This window comes from Chiloscyllium punctatum, chromosome 10 (assembly GCF_047496795.1).
Source record: "Chiloscyllium punctatum isolate Juve2018m chromosome 10, sChiPun1.3, whole genome shotgun sequence".
Classification (NCBI taxonomy): Eukaryota; Metazoa; Chordata; class Chondrichthyes; order Orectolobiformes; family Hemiscylliidae; genus Chiloscyllium; species Chiloscyllium punctatum.
This window is the reverse complement of record NC_092748.1, coordinates 60200984-60221588: the sequence shown is the minus strand read 5'-3', so window position 1 is coordinate 60221588 and position 20605 is coordinate 60200984. Positions and strand designations below refer to the sequence as shown.

The 20605-nt window shown below is 40.9% G+C and overlaps 1 protein-coding gene across 4 annotated transcripts in view; it reads right to left on the bottom strand.

Annotated features, from left to right (window-relative positions):
- Positions 1–20605, bottom strand: part of erich2 (glutamate-rich 2) — a 239014-nt gene that overhangs the window by 107521 nt on the left and 110888 nt on the right. For all 4 annotated transcript variants that reach the window (XM_072579305.1, XM_072579308.1, XM_072579306.1 and 1 more), the window contains 2 exons: positions 18966–19085; positions 7303–7535 (listed from right to left, as the gene is read on the bottom strand). In XM_072579305.1, the coding sequence (XP_072435406.1) occupies positions 7303–7535; positions 18966–19085 (353 nt within the window). The remainder of the gene's footprint in view (positions 1–7302; positions 7536–18965; positions 19086–20605) is intronic.

Genomic DNA, 20605 nt, shown 5'->3' with positions numbered 1-20605 from the left:
TGATTCAATATATAGCTGTCCCTACTAGAGAAGGTGCAAATCTTGACCTACTCTTGGGAAATAAGGCAGGGCAGGTGACTGAGGTGTCAGTGGGGAAGGACTTTGGGGCCAGCGACCATAATTCTATTAGATTTAAAGTAGTGATGGAAAAGGATAGGCCAGATCTAAAAGTTGAAGGTCTAAATTGTAGAAAGACCAATTTTCTCGGTATTAGGCAAAAACTTTCAAAAGCTGACTGGGGGCAGATATTTGCAGGTAAAGGAATGGTTGGAAAATGGGAAGCCTTCAGAAATGAGATAACAGAGTCCAGAGAAAGTATATTCCTGTTAGGGTGAAAGGAAAGGCTGGTAGGTATAGGGAATGCTGGATGACTAAAGAAATCGAGGGTTTGGTTAAGAAAACGATGGAAACATATGTCAGGTACAGCCAGGATAGATTGAGTGAATCCTTAGAAGAGTATAAAGGCAGTATGAGTATACTTAAGAGTGAAATCAGGAGGGCAAAAATGGGACATGAGATAGCTTTGGCAAATAGAATTAAGGAGAATCCAAAGAGGTTTTACAAATACATTACTAGAGAGAGAATAGGGCCCCTCAAAGATCAGCAAGGCAGCCTTTGTGTGGAGCCACAGGAAACGGGGGAGATGTTAAACGAGTATTTGCATCAGTATTTACTGCGGAAAAGGATATGGAAGATACAGAATGTAGGGAAATAGATGATGACACTTTGAAAAATGTCCATAATACAGGGGAGGAAGTACTGGATGTCTTGAAATGCATAAAGGTGGATAAATCCCCAGGACCTGATCAGGTGTACCAATTATTGTAGACTTATAAACAAAGTGTTACACTTTAAAACTGCCCACTCAGCTGCTCCCCTGCTCTGATCTCCCCCTTACAGGTTTCACCAACTTCAGCTGTGGTTTTCTTAGATAAACTACGATGTCCAGAAATACTTGAAACTAAAGAGCAGAGGCAATCAGCTGTGCAGGTTTACTTCTCCATTTGTTTCACTTCTCATGTGGTCACTGCTTTGTCTCTATTCCTCCTTTTTAAAGTGCCGTTGTTTTGATCTTTTCTAAACTGAAAGATTGCTGCAGATTGTGGAAGCAAGATGAACATGTGTATCAGATAATGGGTTCTGTTCGCATCGTTGCCTCTTTTGTCCAAACATCCATATGTTTTCCCTGGTCTGTTGGGTGTAAAAGTATTGAATTAAGTAACAGCAATATCTGAGACAGGGAGCCTGCAGGTCTGTGTTTTGGATAATGTATAGGTCTGTGTCTGTGTTGACGTTGGTGTCCTCGAAAGAGCCTCACACAGGTGTCTTGCAGCACTCTCCCTCACAGGTTCAGACCTGGGTATGGTCACAGCCTTTTTCTTTCTATAACCTCTGCATTACTTATTACTATTGGGATGGTACTGCTGTCCTCCACCATGAAAACTGGAAGTAAGATATTGATTTAATGACTTTGCTATTTCAGTGTTGCCCATTATTAATTGTCCAGTCCCATCCTCCAAAAAAACCAACATTCACGTTAGCTACTCATTTTCCTTTTATATACTTACAGATGCTTTTGCTATCCATTTTTATATTTTGCACTGGTTTTTTTCATAATTTACCATTTGTCTTTTGCTGACTTTTTAGTAATTTTGTTGATCTTTAAAAGTTTCCCAATCTCTGAGTCTGCCACTTGCCTTTGCAAAATGGCAAGCCTTAGTTTTTGTTTTCATATTATCCAACTTCTACGCTTAGCAATGGAGGTTTTCTCCATCCACTTACAATCCTTCTTCCTTTCTGGAATATATATCCTCCCACTTCCTCCAGACCAAAGGGGTTGCCATGGGCACCCGTATGGGCCCCAGCTATGCCTGTCTCTCTGTTGGTTATGTGGAACAGTCCATCTTCTATAATTCCACCGGCACCACTCCCCACCTCTTCCTCTGCTACATTGATGACTGCATTGGCGCCACCTCATGCTCCCGCGATGTGGTTGAGCAATTCATTAACTTCACCAACACATTCCACCCTGACCTGAAATTTACCTGGACCATCTCTGACACCTCCCTCCCCTTCCTGGACCTTTCCATCTCCATTAGTGACGACCGACTTGACACTGACATTTTTTACAAACCCACCGACTCCCACAGCTACCTGGATTACACCTCTTCCCACCCTACCTCTTGCAAAAATGCCATCCCATATTTCCAATTCCTCCGCCTCTGCTGTATCTGCTCCCAGGAGGACCAGTTCCACCACAGAACACACTAGATGGCCTCCTTCTTTAGAGACCGCAATTTCCCTTCCCACGTGGTTAAAGATGCCCTCCAACGCATCTCGTCCACATCCCGCACCTCCGCCCTCAGACCCCATCCCTCCAACCGTAACAAGGACAGAACGCCCCTGGTGCTCACCTTCCACCCTAACAACCTACGCATAAACCAAATCATCCGCTGACATTTCCGCCACCTCCAAACAGACCCCACCACCAGGGATATATTTCCCTCCCCACCACTTTCCGCCTTCCGCAAAGACCGTTCTCTCTGTGACTATCTGGTCAGGTCCATGCCCCCCCACCCACCCTCCCATCCTGGCACCTTCCCCTGCCACCGCAGGAATTGCAAAACCTGTGCCCACACCTCCTCCCTCACCTCCATCCAAGGCCCTAAAGGAGCCTTCCACATTCAAAGTTTTACCTGCACATCCACCAATATCATTTATTGTATTCGTTGCTCCCAATGCGGTCTCCTCTACACTGGGGAGACTGGACGCAACCTAGCAGAGCGCTTTAGGGAACATCTCTGAGACACCCGCACCAATCAACCACACCACCCTGTGGCCCAACATTTCAACTCCACCTCCCACTCTGCCGAGGACATGGAGGTCCTAGGCTTCCTTCACCGCCTCTCCCTCACCACCAAACACCTGGAGAAAGAACACCTCATCTTCCGCCTCGGAACACTTCAACCCCAGGGCATCAATGTGGACTTCAACAGTTTCCTCATTTCCCCTTCCCCCACCTCACCCCAGTTCCAAACTTCCAGCGCAGCACTGTCCCATGACTTGTCCTACCTGCTTATCTTCTTTTCCACCTATCCACTTCACCCTCCCCCCTCACCTATCACCTTCATCCCCTCCCCCACTCACCTACTGTACTCTATGCTACTTTCTCCCCACCCCCACCCTCCTCTCATTATCTCTCCACCCTTCAGGCATGCTGCCTGTATTCCTGATGAAGGGCTTTTGCCCAAAACGTCGATTTTACTGTTCCTCGGATGCTGCCTGAACTGCTGTGCTTTTCCAGCACCACTCTAATCTAGACTCTGGTTTCCAGCATCTGCAGTCATTGTTTTTATCTGGAATATATTTCAGTTAAAGCAACTAAGTATCACTTTAAACATCTGCCACAGCTCATCAACTATCCTATCATCTAGACTTCCACCCAAAATGCTAGGGTCAGACCTGTCCTCATGCTTGTGCAATTTCCTTTGTTTAATTCCAGAATGCTACACTAAGGACTCCAGATTCTTGCTCTCCAACTGAATTCGAAAGTTTAGCATGCTATGATCAGTCTTCCCTAGCGGATCCTTTACTGTAAGATTATTAATTAAATCCCACCTCACTACATAACATTAAATCCAGAAATAGTCTGTTCCCTGGTTGGTTCCCCAACATATTGCTCAATGAAACAATCTCTAATACATTCAATGGCCTTTCCCTTGAAGCTACCCTTACCAATTTGATTAATCCAGACTATATGCGTATTGAAATCACCCATGACTTTTGCTGTACCTTTCTTACAAGGCCCCAATATTTCCTGTTCTATACTGAGTCCCTTGTGGGACTACTGTTTGGGGACCTTTAGATTTCTCCCACCAGGGACTCTTTCCCTTGCTATTTCTTATTTATACCCAGACTGATTCTGCGTCTTGATCTCCAATGCTGTTATCATTTCTCACTACAGCATTGATCTCTTCCTTTACTCCACATATCAGTAATCACCAAAAAATTATATATTGTTTCTATTTTCACTGTTAACTCATTAATTTTATTCTGTGCTTCATGTATTCGGATACAAAACCTTAAGATTGTTCGATTATCAAATTTTCCTATTCCTGTACAATTCCTTGGTATGATAAGATGTTCACACATCCTGCCCTTTCCTTTTCTGGTAACAATCAGACTTGTTATGACCTGCACTCCCACATTCTCCTTTAACATTAATTGCCTAATTTTCCATGCAACTGCACCCTACCCCCCTAACTATTTAGTTAAAGCCCAAGCTTAAAATGTGAGCACCAGCATTTCTTATAGGAATTGCTTGTAAATTGAAGTGGGTAATCTGAGATAGAATGTCAGAAGAAATGATGTTGTGCAATTTTAGCCATGATGTCATCCTGCTCTCACTGAAAATGTAGCAGTGAAGTAACCAAAGTCTAGGTTCAGGATTTAAGCATTGGGAACTTCAGTTCATTAAATGTTCATTTCACATTTGTATTGTATAATCATTTAATGTGCTTCTAAACATTCTAATGCTTTCATATTCAGTACATGTGCCTCAATACTGTACTATGAAGAAGGGCTGTTGAGTGGAAAGTAGTTAAGAGGTTTGAGTCTAAGTGTCATGGAATCAGATTTCACAGGTCTCAGTTGTTAATTGATATTAATTGTGCTTAATTGTTCGCAGGTGGGTGGATATTAACTGGGCGTTCATTTGAGCCCTGCATAGGTAGATACAGACTAAAACTGTGGGCTCTTATGGTGTAGTATTGTGTCCCAATCTCTGGGTCAGAAGATTCACATTAAAGTACTACACAGCATGGAGAATATAACATGTTCAAGCGGATGAATTAAAAATAATTAAAAATATCGTTGTTGGATTAGGAAATGTGCTTTATCAATTGTACATCTGTAAATAAACATAAAGGTGTGCTATTAAACTAGCAGAGGAAGAAAAACAGCTCAGGTGAGAAACAGGTAACCTCCAATTTAAAATTGAGCAGCTTGACATATAGAAATGATAAGGGGTGCCCTACAAACAGGCAAGTGGATTCAGAATATGAAGGGAAAGCATGGCAAAATTGGAAAAAGGGGAAGGAAATCATAATTTATGAACGATAAAGGCAAAAGGCTGGCAGGAAGAATACTGGAGATGTTCAGAATTGATCTTAAAGGGAGAGAGATCAGGGTCTGCACAGAAATTGGACAATAGCCCTCAATCAAATTTAATATCAAAGAGTAAGCCAAAAGCAGTAGACAAGTCAGATTATTCCAGTATTGGCAAGCGGAAAATAGTTATCTACTATCACCATAGCGAGTGGACAATAGTCTAAAGTAATTTCAGACACTGGAGCATTGTCTAGAATAAGCATACAAGTCAAAAAGTAATCCAGGGTTATAGACAAATCTGGGCCAGATACAGGATTAGAGTTTGGGTCAAAACAATTGGTGGCTAGTGCCATAAAATTGAATATGAACACTAGTACAGACTTAGCATTCAGCCAGGCAAAATCATGCCTTAAAAATCATCAAAATCATTAGATCCTCGAACCAACATATTGAACAGTGAGTAATTTTTGAAAATCTATCCAATTTTCTAACAGTACATTTCAATGATTTTCCATTTTAAACTTACACTGACACTTGGTCAAACCAACAACAGACAGTGGCCTAAAGATTCAATGACACATATGGGAAGCGGTTGAGGGGGGTGGTTGGCTGTGCTTGTGTGTGTTGCTCCAAGAAGCATGAAATATTCCTGTTCATTAACATTACTGAGACATGTAACCATACTATCTGGGTTATACATTATTATTCAATATCCAGTATTGGAATGCAACTACAAATGGAAGAAATAGAAGATTCCGAAATCAATGTTTGCATCGACTGACTCAGGGCTTTATAATGCGGCAAAAATCATCGTATTAACGTGGTGATTTAATAAATACAGAGGACTACCAATCCAGCAAAAAAAATGGGGTATCTCCTCAGTCCCAATGCAGGTAGACATATATAATGGGTTATGCCGTGAAATCAGTTGTCCAAAGTGAAGAAGGGTACTGCCCTTCTATATTAATTTTGCTGTGGGATACATCATACATTCTTTCTTGTGATGCTGACAAGTGTCTCCTGCATTGTTTGTAAATCTCACTCAGCGCCACCATAACCTCATGACCTGATCTGAATGGGTTCTGAGAAAGGGTCACTCGACCCGAAACGTTAACTCTGATTTCTCTCCACTAATGCAGCAGACCTGCTGAGCTTTTCTAGATATTTCTATTTTTGTTTCTGATTTACAACATCCGCAGTTATTTCTGTTTTTTTAATGTGTCTTGGTCTCAACTATTCTACCATCTCATAGCTCATTACAGGCATAGGCTAAAACATGTTCAACAGATTTTTTTTACTGGAGTTCGACGATAATAGACAACATTGCCAGTCAAACTTCTAAGATCACATACATCAAGTATCATCTCCTGTCAAATGAATGATGCTACTGTAGTAAGCACAATGTAGATTTGCCCAATTACTGACAGTCATTATCAATATTAACATGCTGGGACCCTGGTGATATTTGAAGCGAATGACATTTCAATTGATTTGGAATACTTAGCTTCTTTTGGCTATAAAAGTAAAGTGTAATAAATTATATATTGTGCTGTGTTTCATCAGTTGCAAAGTAATTTGAGTTAAAAGAAGCAATTTGGGAAAATCTTCTAGTACCAAAAGGAAGCTGTGATTAATTTTGAAATACGGACATTAGCCTTACCAGTCAGACAAAGTAAGTCATTAATGGCTTGCTGGAATTCAAAGAGGGTATCTGCAACCTTTCATCTTACATTTTCTTCACATCAGGTTATTCTGTACTGCAAAACTGCTTTTCCCAAGGAAAGGTTATCGGTAGTCCTAGGAGTTATGTGATTCATGCAGTTGGACGTTAGACGCAGGAAACATATTAAGCAGGAGAGCATTCGAGACCAGGGCCTAAAATGTTCATAACATCCTTTAGGCTCTCTTTCACCTGTTGATAGCTAAATTTGATCTGCTAACCAAATGCTATTGTGCACTAAACAATGCTGAGCATGACTTTGACCTCTTTATTTCTCTACCCATCTGCATAGGAAAGACAACAGCCTCCCACCAGTGCCTCCTGATTGTTTTAAATATTTAAAACGACATTCTTCTTCACTCATAAGTTTGACTATTAGTGTTCTACTTCTCCACAGCACGACATCCTTGTTGTTTATTTATTAGGTTATATACAATGCTATCTAATAACTTTTTTTTAAAAAATGATTTTACCTCCCCCATCAACTCTAGCGGTGCCTTTCGTTCTTCATTTCTGGTGCCTTCATTATCAACATCACTATCATCATCCTCTTCATCTTGGTCTACATCACTGTCTTCACCAGAATCTTCCGAAATTCTGTTTTTAGTACTGGTGGTCGCTAAATTGTATGGTTCAATAGTGGTTGCAGAATTTGCCAATACTTTTGACCCTTTAGCATCAGAAGAATTTAGATTTTGCTTTGCACCTGCAAAACAGAAAAGAAGTGAAATAATTAAAAAGCATGATCAATTTTCAAAAAAATTAACTTATTAAAAGGTATTTTTAAACTTTTCCAGTTTTGCAATTTATTTTAGCAACCCCCAATTAAAAATTGCTTTAGAATTTTTCTCTTCCTTTTCTAACTGTATGCTTGCAAAGGTGACAGACCCCCAACGGTGAAGCAGCTGATCATCATGTAAATGCCTAGAGTGGTTGTAAAATATTTCTAACATGCAGCTAACACAGTTGACCTGAACCCCCACTATCCTTACATGCTTACTTTTAAGCAGATGTCCAGACTGCAATCAGGTACATGAGCATCAGCTAATTGTTCCTCAGGTACTGAGGCCAATTTCAGCCAACCAGGCTTACGTCCAAACTTCATTTTTAGAAATTCAGTACTTTTGATACTTAAATTTTCTTAGATCATCTTTCACAGAAAAAAAATCCTGAGTTATTGAAAAATTTGCATTTTTAAAGGAAAGCATATTCATGCATATTTTAAAAAAAAGATGGCTAAGGGAACATATAGTTAAAACTGTGATGTTGTTTGCTCTACAAGACTGTAAATGATCTTGACTTAGCAATGAATTGGCAGCACATGTTCATTGTCTTAGGTACTGTTTGATCCTTTGTTCCATAGAAACCGATGAATAAAATTAGGTTTAGGCTGATACAGAAGCTTTTGTGATCAACAGCATTTTCCATTGACTACATGTTCCCACATCTCTTGTGTAATTTTTATAACTACTTTTCTTTTCACAAATTCATGCAGCCAAAATTGCAACTTCATACAAAATACACCTACAAAGCTGTTATTTTTGGTATATTTGAAATATCAGACAACCATCAAGATTGCTGCATATTGGTGGTGCTCTGCGAGTGAAATAATACATTCTCACAAAATTCCTTAGTGTGCTAAATTTGCATAACAGTACTTAACATGACATTTTATTGTAGCATAAACTTATTTAAGACAAAGAGATTACTGGCAATCAAAATAACATATTTAAAAATTGTATGCAGGTGCATTGACCAGAGTGTAACAAGCTATGCTCCCCCTGAACAGAAAACCAAAATCCTTGTCTTAATTTATTCTGAATCTTCTTATACTTTACTCTTTGACTTCTCTTTGAAGGAGATGTTGGCATAGCAGTAACATTACTGAACTAATCATCCAGAGGCTTAGGCAAATGCTCTCGAGCCATGTATTCATGTTCTGTCACAGCAACTAGCTGAATCTAAATTTAATTAATAAATCTAGAATATATGTATTCTATGATGTTGTGGCCATAACAGAACCATGGGTTTCACAGGATTAGGAATAGTTGCTAGATGTTCCAGGGTTTAGAACGTTTAAAAAGAACAGGGAGGGTGGAAAAAGAAGAGGGGATGTAACATTGCTAATCAGAGAGTGCATCACAGCTACAGGAACGAAGGTTGTTGAGCAAAGTTTGTCTATTGAGTCAGTATGGGTGGAAGTTACGAACAGCAAGGGAGCTGCCACCTCATTGGGGTTTTTTTACAGACCCGCTAATAGCAATAAAGAGATTGAAGAACTGATAGGCTGGCAGATTTTGGAAAAATGTAGGTGTAGCAGAGTTGTTGTTATGGATGACTTCAACTTTCCCAATATCGATTGGAACCTCCTTAGTGCAGGTGGTTTGGAAGGAGCTGTTTTTGGCAAGTGTGTTCAGGACGGTTTTCTTAGTCAGTACATAGATACGCCAATGAGGGGAGAGGCCATTTTGGATTTGGTGTTCGGCAATGGGCCAGGACAGGTGTCAGATCTCGCGGTGGGAGAACACTTTAGTGACAATGACCACATCTGCCTCATATTTACCATAGCCTTGGAGAGGGAAAGGAGCAGTTACCAAGGGAAGATATTTAATTGGGGAAAAGGAAACTATGACACTATTAGAGGGGAGTTCGGAAGTACAGATTGGGAGCAATTGTTCCACAGAAAGGGCACAGCAGACATGTGGAGACTGTTGAATGAGCAGTTGTTGCGAGTGATGCACAAATTTGTTCCTCTGAAACAGGTAAGAAGGGGTAAGAATAAGGATTGTTCCCATCAAAAGAAAGAAGGCAGCTTACGTACGGTGGAGGAAACAAGGATCTAGTACAGTTTTAGAGGATTATAGGCTTGCTAGAAAAGAGCTCAGAAATGGACTGAGGAGACCCAGGAGGGGGCACAAGAAAGGCTTTGCAGGAAGGATTAGGGAGAACCCAAAGGCATTTTACTTATACATGAGGAGTAAAAGAATGATCAGGGAGAAGGTAGGGCTAATCAGGGATAGTGGAGGGAACTTGTGTATGGAGTCTGAGCAGATAGGGGAAGCCTTAAATCAGTTTTTTGCTTCAGTTTTCACTAAGGAAAGGGACCTTGTTGTGAATGAGTACTTTAAGGAGCTGGGATATAGGCTTGAACAGATCAAGATTGATGAAGTTGATGTGCTGGAAATGTTAGTAAACATTAAGATAAGTTCCCAGAGCAGACCAGATTTATCCCAGGTTGCTCCGGGAAGCGAAAAAGCAAGTTGCTAAACCACTGGCGAGGATCTTTGCTTCCCAACTCTCCATAGGAATTATACCAGAGGATTGGAAGGAGGCAAATGTTGTTCCTCTTTTCAAGAAAGGTAATAGGGAAATCACTGGCAATTACAGACCAGTCAGTCTTACGTCTGTGGTCAGCAAGGTTTTGGAAAGAATTCTGAGGTATAGGATTTATGACTATTTGGAATATATAATGTGCTTAAAGGCAGTCAGCACAGCTTTGTAAGGGGCAGGTCATGCCTCACAAATGCTATTGAGTTCTTTGAAGAGGTGACGAGACAGGTCAATGAAGATCGAACAGCGGATGTGGTGTATATGGACTTCAGCAAGGCATTTGATAAGGTTCCCCATGGTAGGCTCATTCATAACATCAGGAGGTATGGGATACAGGAAGATTTGGCTGTGTGGATTCAGAATTGGTTGGCTGACAGAAGGCAGAGAGTGGTTGTAGATGGAACGTATTCTGCCTGGAGGTCAGTGTTGAGTGGGGGCCCGCAGGCCTCTACTCTATGTAGTTTTTATAAGTGACTTGGATGAGGAGGTTGAAGGGCAGGTTAGTAAATTTGCAGGTGACACAAAGGTTGGAGGTGCCGTTGATCGTATTGAGGGCTATTGCAGACTGCAGCGTGACATAGACAGGATGCAGAATTGGATTGAGAAATGGCTGATGGAGTTCAACCTAGATAAATGTGAAGTGATGCATTTTGGAAAGTTGAACTTGAATGCTGAATATAGGATTAAAGACAGGATTCTTGGCAGTGTGGAGGTAGAGGGATCTTGGTGCTCAACCTTGCCTCAATTTTTATTTCCTGCTTGGTCTCAGTCTCTTCCCCCACTGATTCCTCTTTCTTCCTATGGCCCAACATCCCTAAGACCTTCCTTTGATATTAAAGAGCAAGAGTATTCACCAATGAGAGAAAAGGAGGGACAGATCTTTTTCATCTAACTCCCTGTTTCACCAAACTCCAGTTACACTCTAATGCAACACTCCAGTGCAGACAAGACAGCACTGAACAAGTTCTCTCTTTACAGCCTCTCATTCAAAGGTTTCTGAAACTGGGTTAAACTAGTTGTCACCATCACTGAATCACAGAAACGTAGCAAATAGCTTTGCCCTTTGAACCCACTCAGCCATTCACTATAATCATGGTTGATCAATCAACTCTGTTCCCTCTTCTGCTTTCTCCCCATATCCTTTCATCCCTTTAGTCTTAAGAACTATGTCAAACACCTTGTAAACATTAAATGTATTGGCCTCAACTGCTTTCTGTGCAGCGAATTCCACAGGCTGACCACTCTATGGGTGAAGAAATATCTCCTCTTCTTAGTCCTAAATAACCTACCCCATATCCTAAAACTGTAACCACTTGTTCTGGAATAGCTGTATATTAGAACATAGAACATAGAAAAGTACAGCTTAGAACAGGCCCTTCAGCCCATGATGTTGTGCCAAGGATTAATCCTAATTGGTCTTGCAGTTATGTTTCTGCAATGGCAATTAGATCACACCTATTAACCTATATTTGGCTTTTAATCACCTACCTTATTACAAATGCTGTATGCATTCAGGGTGGAGTGCCCTTAACTTTTTTTTAATGTTATTCAATATCCTAAATTAGTCAATATTCACCCTAATTTTTCCTGCCTTCTAAATTTACTTGCCACTTTGCTACTTCCTGTTACCAACTTTACTTCCTTCAAATTTGAATCACCCTTTAGGTGCTCAATCCTCTGAAAAGCTGGCTTAAACTCCACATCACAGTACCTGCAAATTTCCCTAGGAGTATATTAGTCTCAGTTCTGTTAAGGTGTAACCCTTCCACCTTGTACAGTTCCAATCTGGCCCAAAACTGCACAAAATGTCTCAGAAATCTCATGCTATCCCACCTACATCAATTTTCTAGTTCAATCAATAATTCTCCTATTCATATGCCCACTATCACATGGCAATGGAAATCCTACTGAAATTACTGTTTTTGAGGGTGTGATTTTCAATTGCCTTCTTAACTCTCTAAAATCTGCTTTCAGAACCTCACCTCCCTTCCTATCTATACTACCAGTACCAATGTGGACCACAACCTTTTAGTGCCACTCTCACCCAGAAGGTTGTCCTGTGGCCATTCCTTGACCCTGGCATCAGGGAGACATCCAGGAGTCATGTTTATCAGTACACAAACAACTAATTCCCTGATTTTTGGATTCCACGATCATAATTTTCTTCCACTCATCTTCCTCCCTTCTTGAGCTATTTATGGTGCTCTTCTGAGGAACCAAAGGTCTCACCAGTATCAAAAATGAAAAACCAATTAGCAAGTAAGACAGACTCAGGGAAATCTGCATCATCTGCCTCTTAATCTGCTTGGTGGACATCAATTCACTAAATTTACCGGTTGACCACCTCCCTAAACACACTGAAAATGCACAATTCAGTGACTCCAGCTCCAAGAAAAACAAAAACAAATTGCTAGAAAAGCTCAGCACATCTGGGAGCATCTGTGGAGAGAAATCAGAGTTAATGTTTTGGGTTAAGGCACCCTTCCTCAGAAGTCAACCGGAAAACTTAACTCTGATTTTACTCCACAGTTGCTACCAAGACCTGCGGAGCTTTTCCAACAATTTCTGTTTTAGCTTTTGATTTACAGCATGCGCAGTTCTTTTGGTTTTTATTCAGTGACTCCAGCTACTGCTCAATTTCCCAAACCCAGTGCTCACAATTCTGCGAGGAGAAAGTGAGGACTGCAGATGCTGGAGATCAGAGCTGAAAATGTGTTGCTGGAAAAGCACAGCAGGTCAGGCAGCATCCAAGGAACAGGAGAATCGACGTTTCGGGCATCAGCCCGAAACGTCGATTCTCCTGTTCCTTGGATGCTGCCTGACCTGCTGCGCTTTTCCAACAACACATTTTCAGCTCACAATTCTGCAACTGGTTTCTAAATCCAGAATTGCCATTTGAATACAAATTAGGAGCAGAAACAGGTCACCTTCAGGTCTGAGTGAAAGTGAGGACTGCAGATGCTGGAGATCAGAGTTAAGATTAGAGTGGTACTGGAAAAGCACAGCAGCATCCGAGAAACAGGAAAATCGACGTTGCGGGCAAAAGCCCTTCATCAGGAATGAGGTCTTCAGGTCTGCTCCACCATTCAATAAAATCATGACTGATCTGTTTGTATTCCAAATTCTTATTTCCACCTATTTCCAATAACCTTTGATTCTCTTGCTTAAGAAGGAAACACCTAACGCCACCTTAAAATACTGTCCCCAAGTTCTGGACACACCCACAAGAGCAATCATCCTTTCCACACCCATCTTGTCAAGACCATTATAAACTTCAATCAAAGCATTCTCGCCCTCAGAACTCCAGTTAGAATAAGCTTAGCACATCCATTCTTCCTCATAAGACATTCCGCTTATTCTAGGTATCAACATAGGAAACCTCCCACAGGCTGGAGTATGCATGTTTCACTTGGCTGAGCTGACCTACATACTTTTAAGTTTAATAATTACTTACTACAATTGGAATAATTAGAATAACATATCAATTACCCATCAATAAGCTTCTTTACCAGCTAACAGTTCACAAAGCTAAACTCCTGCTATATATTCCTCTTGAGCAATTTTTAATTCCTGTTCTGCTGGAGGCTAACAAAATTGGAAAAAAAGGAGTACATCCCTCTCTCCCTCCCTAACTTGTCAGAATTTCAGGTTTTCATTTAATTACAGCTGGGGATAGGTAGCAAGTTAATGGTTATATTGATGACAGGTAGAATCAGGTGGGTGGATGAGGGGATATTGTTACGGGTGAATAGGATATATAAATGGTTGAGGTAATTAGTCAAGTGGGCAAGGGTATATGATGACAGGTGTGGACAGGAAGGGTTAGTGTGGCAGGTGGGGAATGGGTGAGGGGTTAAGCTGGCAGGTAGGTAAAGAGGTGGTTTGTTAGGTGTCTGAGGGCCTAGGATGGCTGGTAACTGGGTGATGGCGTAGTGTGACATATTAGTTGGTAAGGGCTAAGTGTCAAGTGCCTCAGGTTTGGTTAAGAGAGGGGTTTTCTTGGGTGTTAGGATATGAGATGTCAGTTTTGTGGGCAGTAGTGCTGGTCAGCTGCCTGGAAAAAGGGGCTTGAGTTGGATGTTTGGGCTGGTGCTGATGAGTGAGAGTGTATTTTGGATGTCAATGTAAGCAGTTTGGGATCAGACATGCAGATTGGCTACACCATGTTCTCTGCTAATAACATTGCTAGGCCCTTTCCTGTATACAAAAATCACAAACAGGTTTCAGCATTGAAGGTGCTCAGGCATGTGATAATTATTCAGATGAAGTGGGTAGGCGAAGTTTACTTGTTTTTCATCTCAATTTGACCAGACATGGGTGAGTCATGAACCATGATCCTTGTGCCCAGAAAATGCAGCATATTTTGTTAACAGTATTTTATGTATTCAAATTGCTGTTATTGCTGTTTGCTGCTGGCTTGAGAAAAAAGAAAATAGACAGATAAATTCAGCTAGATGCACGTCATACTATAGCTTTTCATGAAACTATATGATACACAAAATAATGCAATATTCTCAGATTGTAAAACAGACATTGGCTGGTACTTTTCAGAAGTTGCAGAAGTCCCATGGCTCAATTGAGGTTGGAGCAGGTAGAGCAGCTATCACTTTTCCCAAACTGGCAAAATAGTATAGCAGTAGGAAGGTATTGGGCATGTTATCTGATACCTTGCCCTGCCATTTTGCCAGCTTTCCAACTTCAATTCAGCTATCAGGGCTTGAAAATTTTCAGTTGTTGCATGAATTTAGTAAGTCCTCAACCTGAGAAAAGAGTATCTAATTTGCCCAGTCAAAGACAAATATCAAAGAGACTTTAGCGAGTTTTGAGAAGATTTGTAGCTCAGGTTGCGGTTTTGGATGTAGGTTTGCTCTCTAAACTGAAAGGTTCATTTCCAGACGTTTCATTACCTTACTAGGTAACACCTTCAGCAGACTTTATGCAAAGCAACGTTGAAACTCCCTGCTTTCTGTTTATATGTTTAGGTTTCTTTGGGTTGATGATGTTAATTCCTGTGGTGAAGTCACTTCCTGTTCCTTTTCTCAGGAGGTGGTAGATGGGGTCTAACTCAATGTTGTTGATAGTTCTGGTTGGAATGCCATGCTTCTAGGAATTCTCATGCATGTCTTTGTTTGGCTTGTCCTAGGATGGATGTATTGTCCCAGTCGAAGTGGTGACCTTCCTCATCCGTATGTGAGGATACGAGTGAGAGAGGGTCATGTCTTTTTGCGGCTAGTTGATGTTCATGTATCCTGGTGTCTAGGTTTCTGCCTGTTTATCCAATGTATTGTTTGTTACAGTCCTTGCATGGTATTTTGTAAATGACGTTAGTTTTGCTCATTGTCTGTATAGGGTCTTTCAAGTTCATTAGCTGCTGTTGGTGGGTTTGTGGGCTACCATGATGCCAAGGGGTCTGAGCAGTCTGGCAGTCATTTCCGAAATGTCTTTGATGTAGGGGAGAGTGGCTAGGGTTTCTGAATGTGTTTTGTCTGCTTGTTTGGGTTTGTTGCTGAGAAATCGGCGGACTGCATTAATTAGGTACCCATTCTTTTTGAACACACGGTATAGGTGATTTTCCTCTGCTCTGCATAGTTCCTGTGTGCTGCAATGTGTGTTGGCTCATTGAAATATTGTTTGGATGCAGCTTCGTTTGTGGGTGTTGGGATGATTGCTTCTGTAGTTCAATATTTGGTCTGTATGTGTTGTTTTTCTGTAGACATTCCCCATTGGCTGTTTGCTCATCCTAGGAATAGCAGTTTGTTGTTTTCTTCCTCTTTAGTGAATTTTATGCCAGTAAGGGTATTATTGATGGTCTTGAAGGTTTCCTCTAACTTGTTTTGTTTAGTGATGACAAAGGTGTCATCAACCAGAACTCTATCAACAAACACATCAAGTTAGACCCCATCTACCACCCCCTGAGAAAAGGAACAGGAAGTGACTTCACCACAGGAAATAACATCACCAACCCAAAGAAACCCAAACATATAAATAGAAAGCAGGAAGTTTCAGCATTGCTTTGTATAAAGTCCACTGAAGATGTTACCTAATAAGATAATGAAATGTCTGGAAATGAACCTTTCAGCTCAGCGAGCAAACATATATCCATCAAAGAGACCTGTTAAGTTTTGTGGCCTATCCAGAAACAATCTGACCAGGTGACATATCTAATTTGAGGCATGGAGAGGACATTGACAAGAAAAGAGGTTAGCATTACACTTGATGTTCAATGCCAATTCTAAGAATCAAAAAAATTCTAAAGTTTGATCAACAACTGGAACTTGAGATACATTGACTTTTGAAGTTGTACAACTAAATGTAAGTGCCTCATTACTATCTTTCTCCCACAAGCTACTTATATTGAAACTGCAAGTGTTTCAAATTACATCTAAGTTACCTAGAGAGAAAATGGAGGAAAGAACACTGTAAGGCAAAAGAGGAGTCTGCTAAAATTTGTTAAAAGTAAAAAAGTTCCAAGAAAAATATCCATATTACAGAGGAGAAATTGCTGGATGTCTTGAAATGCATAAAAGTGTATAAATCTCTAGGACCTGATCAGGTGTATCCTCGAACTCTATGGAAAGCTAGGAGAGTGATTACTGGGCTCCTTGCTGAGATATTTGTATCATTTATAGCCACAGGTGAGGTGCTGGAAGACTGGAGGTTGGAATATTGGAGATTTATAAGGGTGTTGCCAGGGTTGGAGAATTTGAGCTACAGGGAGTTGTTGAATAGGCTGGAGCTGTTTTCCCTGGCGCCTCAGAGGCTGAGGGGTGACCTCATAGAGGTTTATAAAATCATGGATAGGATAAATAGACAAAGTCTTTTCCCTGGGATGGGGGAGTCCAGAACTAGAGGTCATAGGTTTAGGGTGAGAGGGGAAATTTATAAAAGAGACCTAAGGGGCAACTTTTTAACATCAGAGAATGGTACGTGTATGGAATGATCTACCAAAGGAAGTGGCGGAGGCTAGTACAATTGCAACATTTAAAAGGCATCTGGATGGGTATATAAATAGGAAGGGTTTGGAGGGATATGGGCCGGGTGCTGGCAAGTGGGACTAGATTGGGTTGGGATATCTGGTTGGCATAGACGAGTTGGACCGAAGGGTCTGTTTCTGTACTGTACATCTCTATGACTCTATATATGAAGAATGCAAAATATTTCAACACTGACACACAGACATACACAAAAATCGCTTCTTATCTAAGAACTTTATGCCCAAGCCAGACAAAATTCTCCAGATCCCTTGGTTGTCAAGCAAAGGGTAGAATGAAGCCTTTTCTCTTGTAAAACATCAGTGATTTTTCAATACTATAAAAAGAAGTAACTTGTATCATCCATAAATTCACTGCACTGTCGATCTGAAATGTATTCCTTATAAAATCCTACAAAGGAAATATGCTACTCACCAATACTGCAGAAGATTAAAATCATGCATCATAATAAGTGTTGGCAATACAACTTGGAACCTATAGACTTATACACATTGGAAGGTTATCTTGTCATTACTGATAAACTGACAGAGTATCTGCCAAAATTGGCAATTTGAAAGAAAGGACTTAAATAATAAATATACTGAGGATTAGCAAGAACTTGTGTCCTTTGGATTCAAATCAAGTCCAGAAACAGGGAGTGAAACCTCTTTCAATCTCTAACTTGATTTGCCTTGATTGAAATAGTTTTCTTAATATCAATTCATTTTTAGCACAACATGGAAAGTTTGTGCATCATATTTTCATTACTATAAGAAAGAAATCTGAATTGCAGCTTGAGATCCACTTTTTGCTCCCTGGACCCTATTCCCACCAAACTGCTGACCATTTCCATTCCTGGAACCATGTTAGGTGATATTGTAAACTGTTCTCTCTTCTTTGGTACTGTGTACTTCCCCTTGAAGGCTGTCATTATCTACCTACCCTGATTCTCCTGATTTTGGAAATTATTGTTCATTCTCCCAAACCCTTTTCCTTTCCAGAGACCTGGGGTACATTGTCACCTCTCAAATTGCCCAGATTTCCCATAAAATGACTTCATGTTTTTACCTCTCTCGTCAGATTCCACCCTACCACAGGACTGAAATGGACTTTATCCTAAATAAGTGCAACCATTATAAATAGTGTGTCCTCCGCCTTCATGACCTGTCTGCAATCTTTGAGATGGTTGACCACACCACCCTTCTCCAGCTTCTCTTCTTCAATTGCCCAGTTGGATACTTCCTAAATCAGAACACAGACAAATTTTTTTTTTCCTCATATTTGAATCCCATCAAGTCCTTTCCTCTCATTATCCTTGTGCTCACTGATCTAACTTGACTCCTGGCCTGGCAATGCCTCAATTTAAAATTTCTTAGCTATTTTCAAATCATTTTATTGCTGTAACTCTCTTTATCTCTGGAATATACAACCTTCTAAGATCTTTGTACTTCTTGAATTTTGGCCCCTTGTGAATTCCCAATTTTCAGCATTTCCTCAATGGTACATATTTCCCCAGCTTCACATTCAGCTGCCTAAGTGCGAAACAATGGCATTCCCTTTCTGGGATCTTTGCCTCTTTTAAATTTTCCTCTTTGATCAAACTTTTGGTCATCTATCCTAATATCTTCTGTTTCAGTAAGACTCAGTTTCCAATAAGACTCTAGTGAAGTTCTTTGGGACATTTTACTATGTTAAACAATCTAAATCAATGCAATTTTTTTTTCCAATTGATTTACAGAAACTGACCAACATTCAATATAGGAATGAGATAGCTGAAAACAAAATTGCAAGTGACAAAAAAACTGTGAAGTAATCCATTCGCACTATTTATTTACCAGCCAGGTTGAATTCAACATGCCGCTTCTTTATATCCATGTTCTGTTGTTTTTCAGGAGATTGTTTTGATTCCAGATTTGTTAATTTCTCCATTTGACTATTTGATGGTGCAGTGTGCTCTGAAATTAAAATTAATTGAAATAATTAAAGATTTGCTGTGCTTATGTTTATGTGTTTGTTTTAATTTCCTTTAACCACCCTTTCCTCTGAATCATGTGTCACAGCTGAGGGTCCAAGTCAGATGTAAGGTGCTCATTGGAAATTGTGCATATGGGTGATACATCAGTCTTCTGATATCACCCTGTTGGCCCTCTGTTCTCATGCCTGGTCCATTCCTCCAGGCAATGTAAGCACCAAAATGGCTGCCATTTGTTTTTTCAAACATTCCTCCATCATGACCAAGCATGTAGACAAGGGTAGAGCAGTTGACATGGTATACATGGACTTCAGTAAAGCCTTTGATAAGGTTCCACATGGTAGGCCGTTGGAGAAAATGCAGAGACATGGAATTGAGGGTGATTTAGCAGTTTGGATTAGAAACTGGCTTTCTGAAAGAAGACAGCAAGTGGCGGTTGATGGAAAATATTCAGCCTAGAGTCCAGTTACTAGTGGTATACCACAAAGATCCGTTTTGGGACCACTGCTGTTTGTCATTTTTATAAATGACTTAGACGCAGGCATAGGTGGATGGATTAGTAAATTTGCAGACAATACTAAAGTCGGTGGAGCAGTGGACAGTATGGAAGAATGTTACAGGTTGCAGGGGGACTTGGATAAACTGCAGAATTGGGCTGAGAGGTGGCAAATAGAGTTCAATGCAGCTAAATGTGAGGTGGTGCACTTTGGGAAGAATAACAGGAAGGCAGAGTACTGGGTCAATGGAAGGTTTCTTGGTAGTGTGGATGTGCAGGACTATATTCCAAACTTCCAGCTCAGCACTGTTCCAACGACTTGTCTGGACTTGTCCTACTTGCCTATCTCCTTTCCCGCCTATTCACTCCACCCTCTCCTCCCTGACCTATCACTTTCATCCCCTCCCCAACTCACCTATTGTACTCTATGCTACTTTCTCCCCACCCCCACCCTCCTCTAGCTTATCTCTCCACGCTTCAGGCTCTCTGCCTTTATTCCTGATGAAGGGCTTTTGCCCGAAACATCGATTTCGCTGCTCCTTGGATGCTGCCTGAACTGCTGTGCTCTTCCAGCACCACTAATCCAGAATCTGGATGTGCAGGGGGACCTTGGGGTCCATGTACATAGATTCCTGAAAGTTGCCACCCAGGTGGATAGTGCTGTTAAGAAGGCGTTTCATTCCTAGAGGGACTGAGTTCTGCAGCCGCAATATCATGCTGCAACTATACAAAATGCTGGTGCGGCCAAACTAGGAATATTGTGTACAGTTCTGGTCCCCATATTTCAGGAAGGATGTGAAAGCATTGGCAAAGGTGCAGAGGAGATTTACCAGGATGTTGCCTGGTCTGGAGGGAAGGTCTTATGAGGAAAGGCTGAGAGACCTGAACCTCTTCTCATTGGCATGAAGAAGGCTAAGAGGGGATTTGTTAGAGACATACAAGAAGATCAGAGGATTAGATAAGATAGACAGTGAAAGTCTTTTTCCTAGGATGATGATGTCAGACTG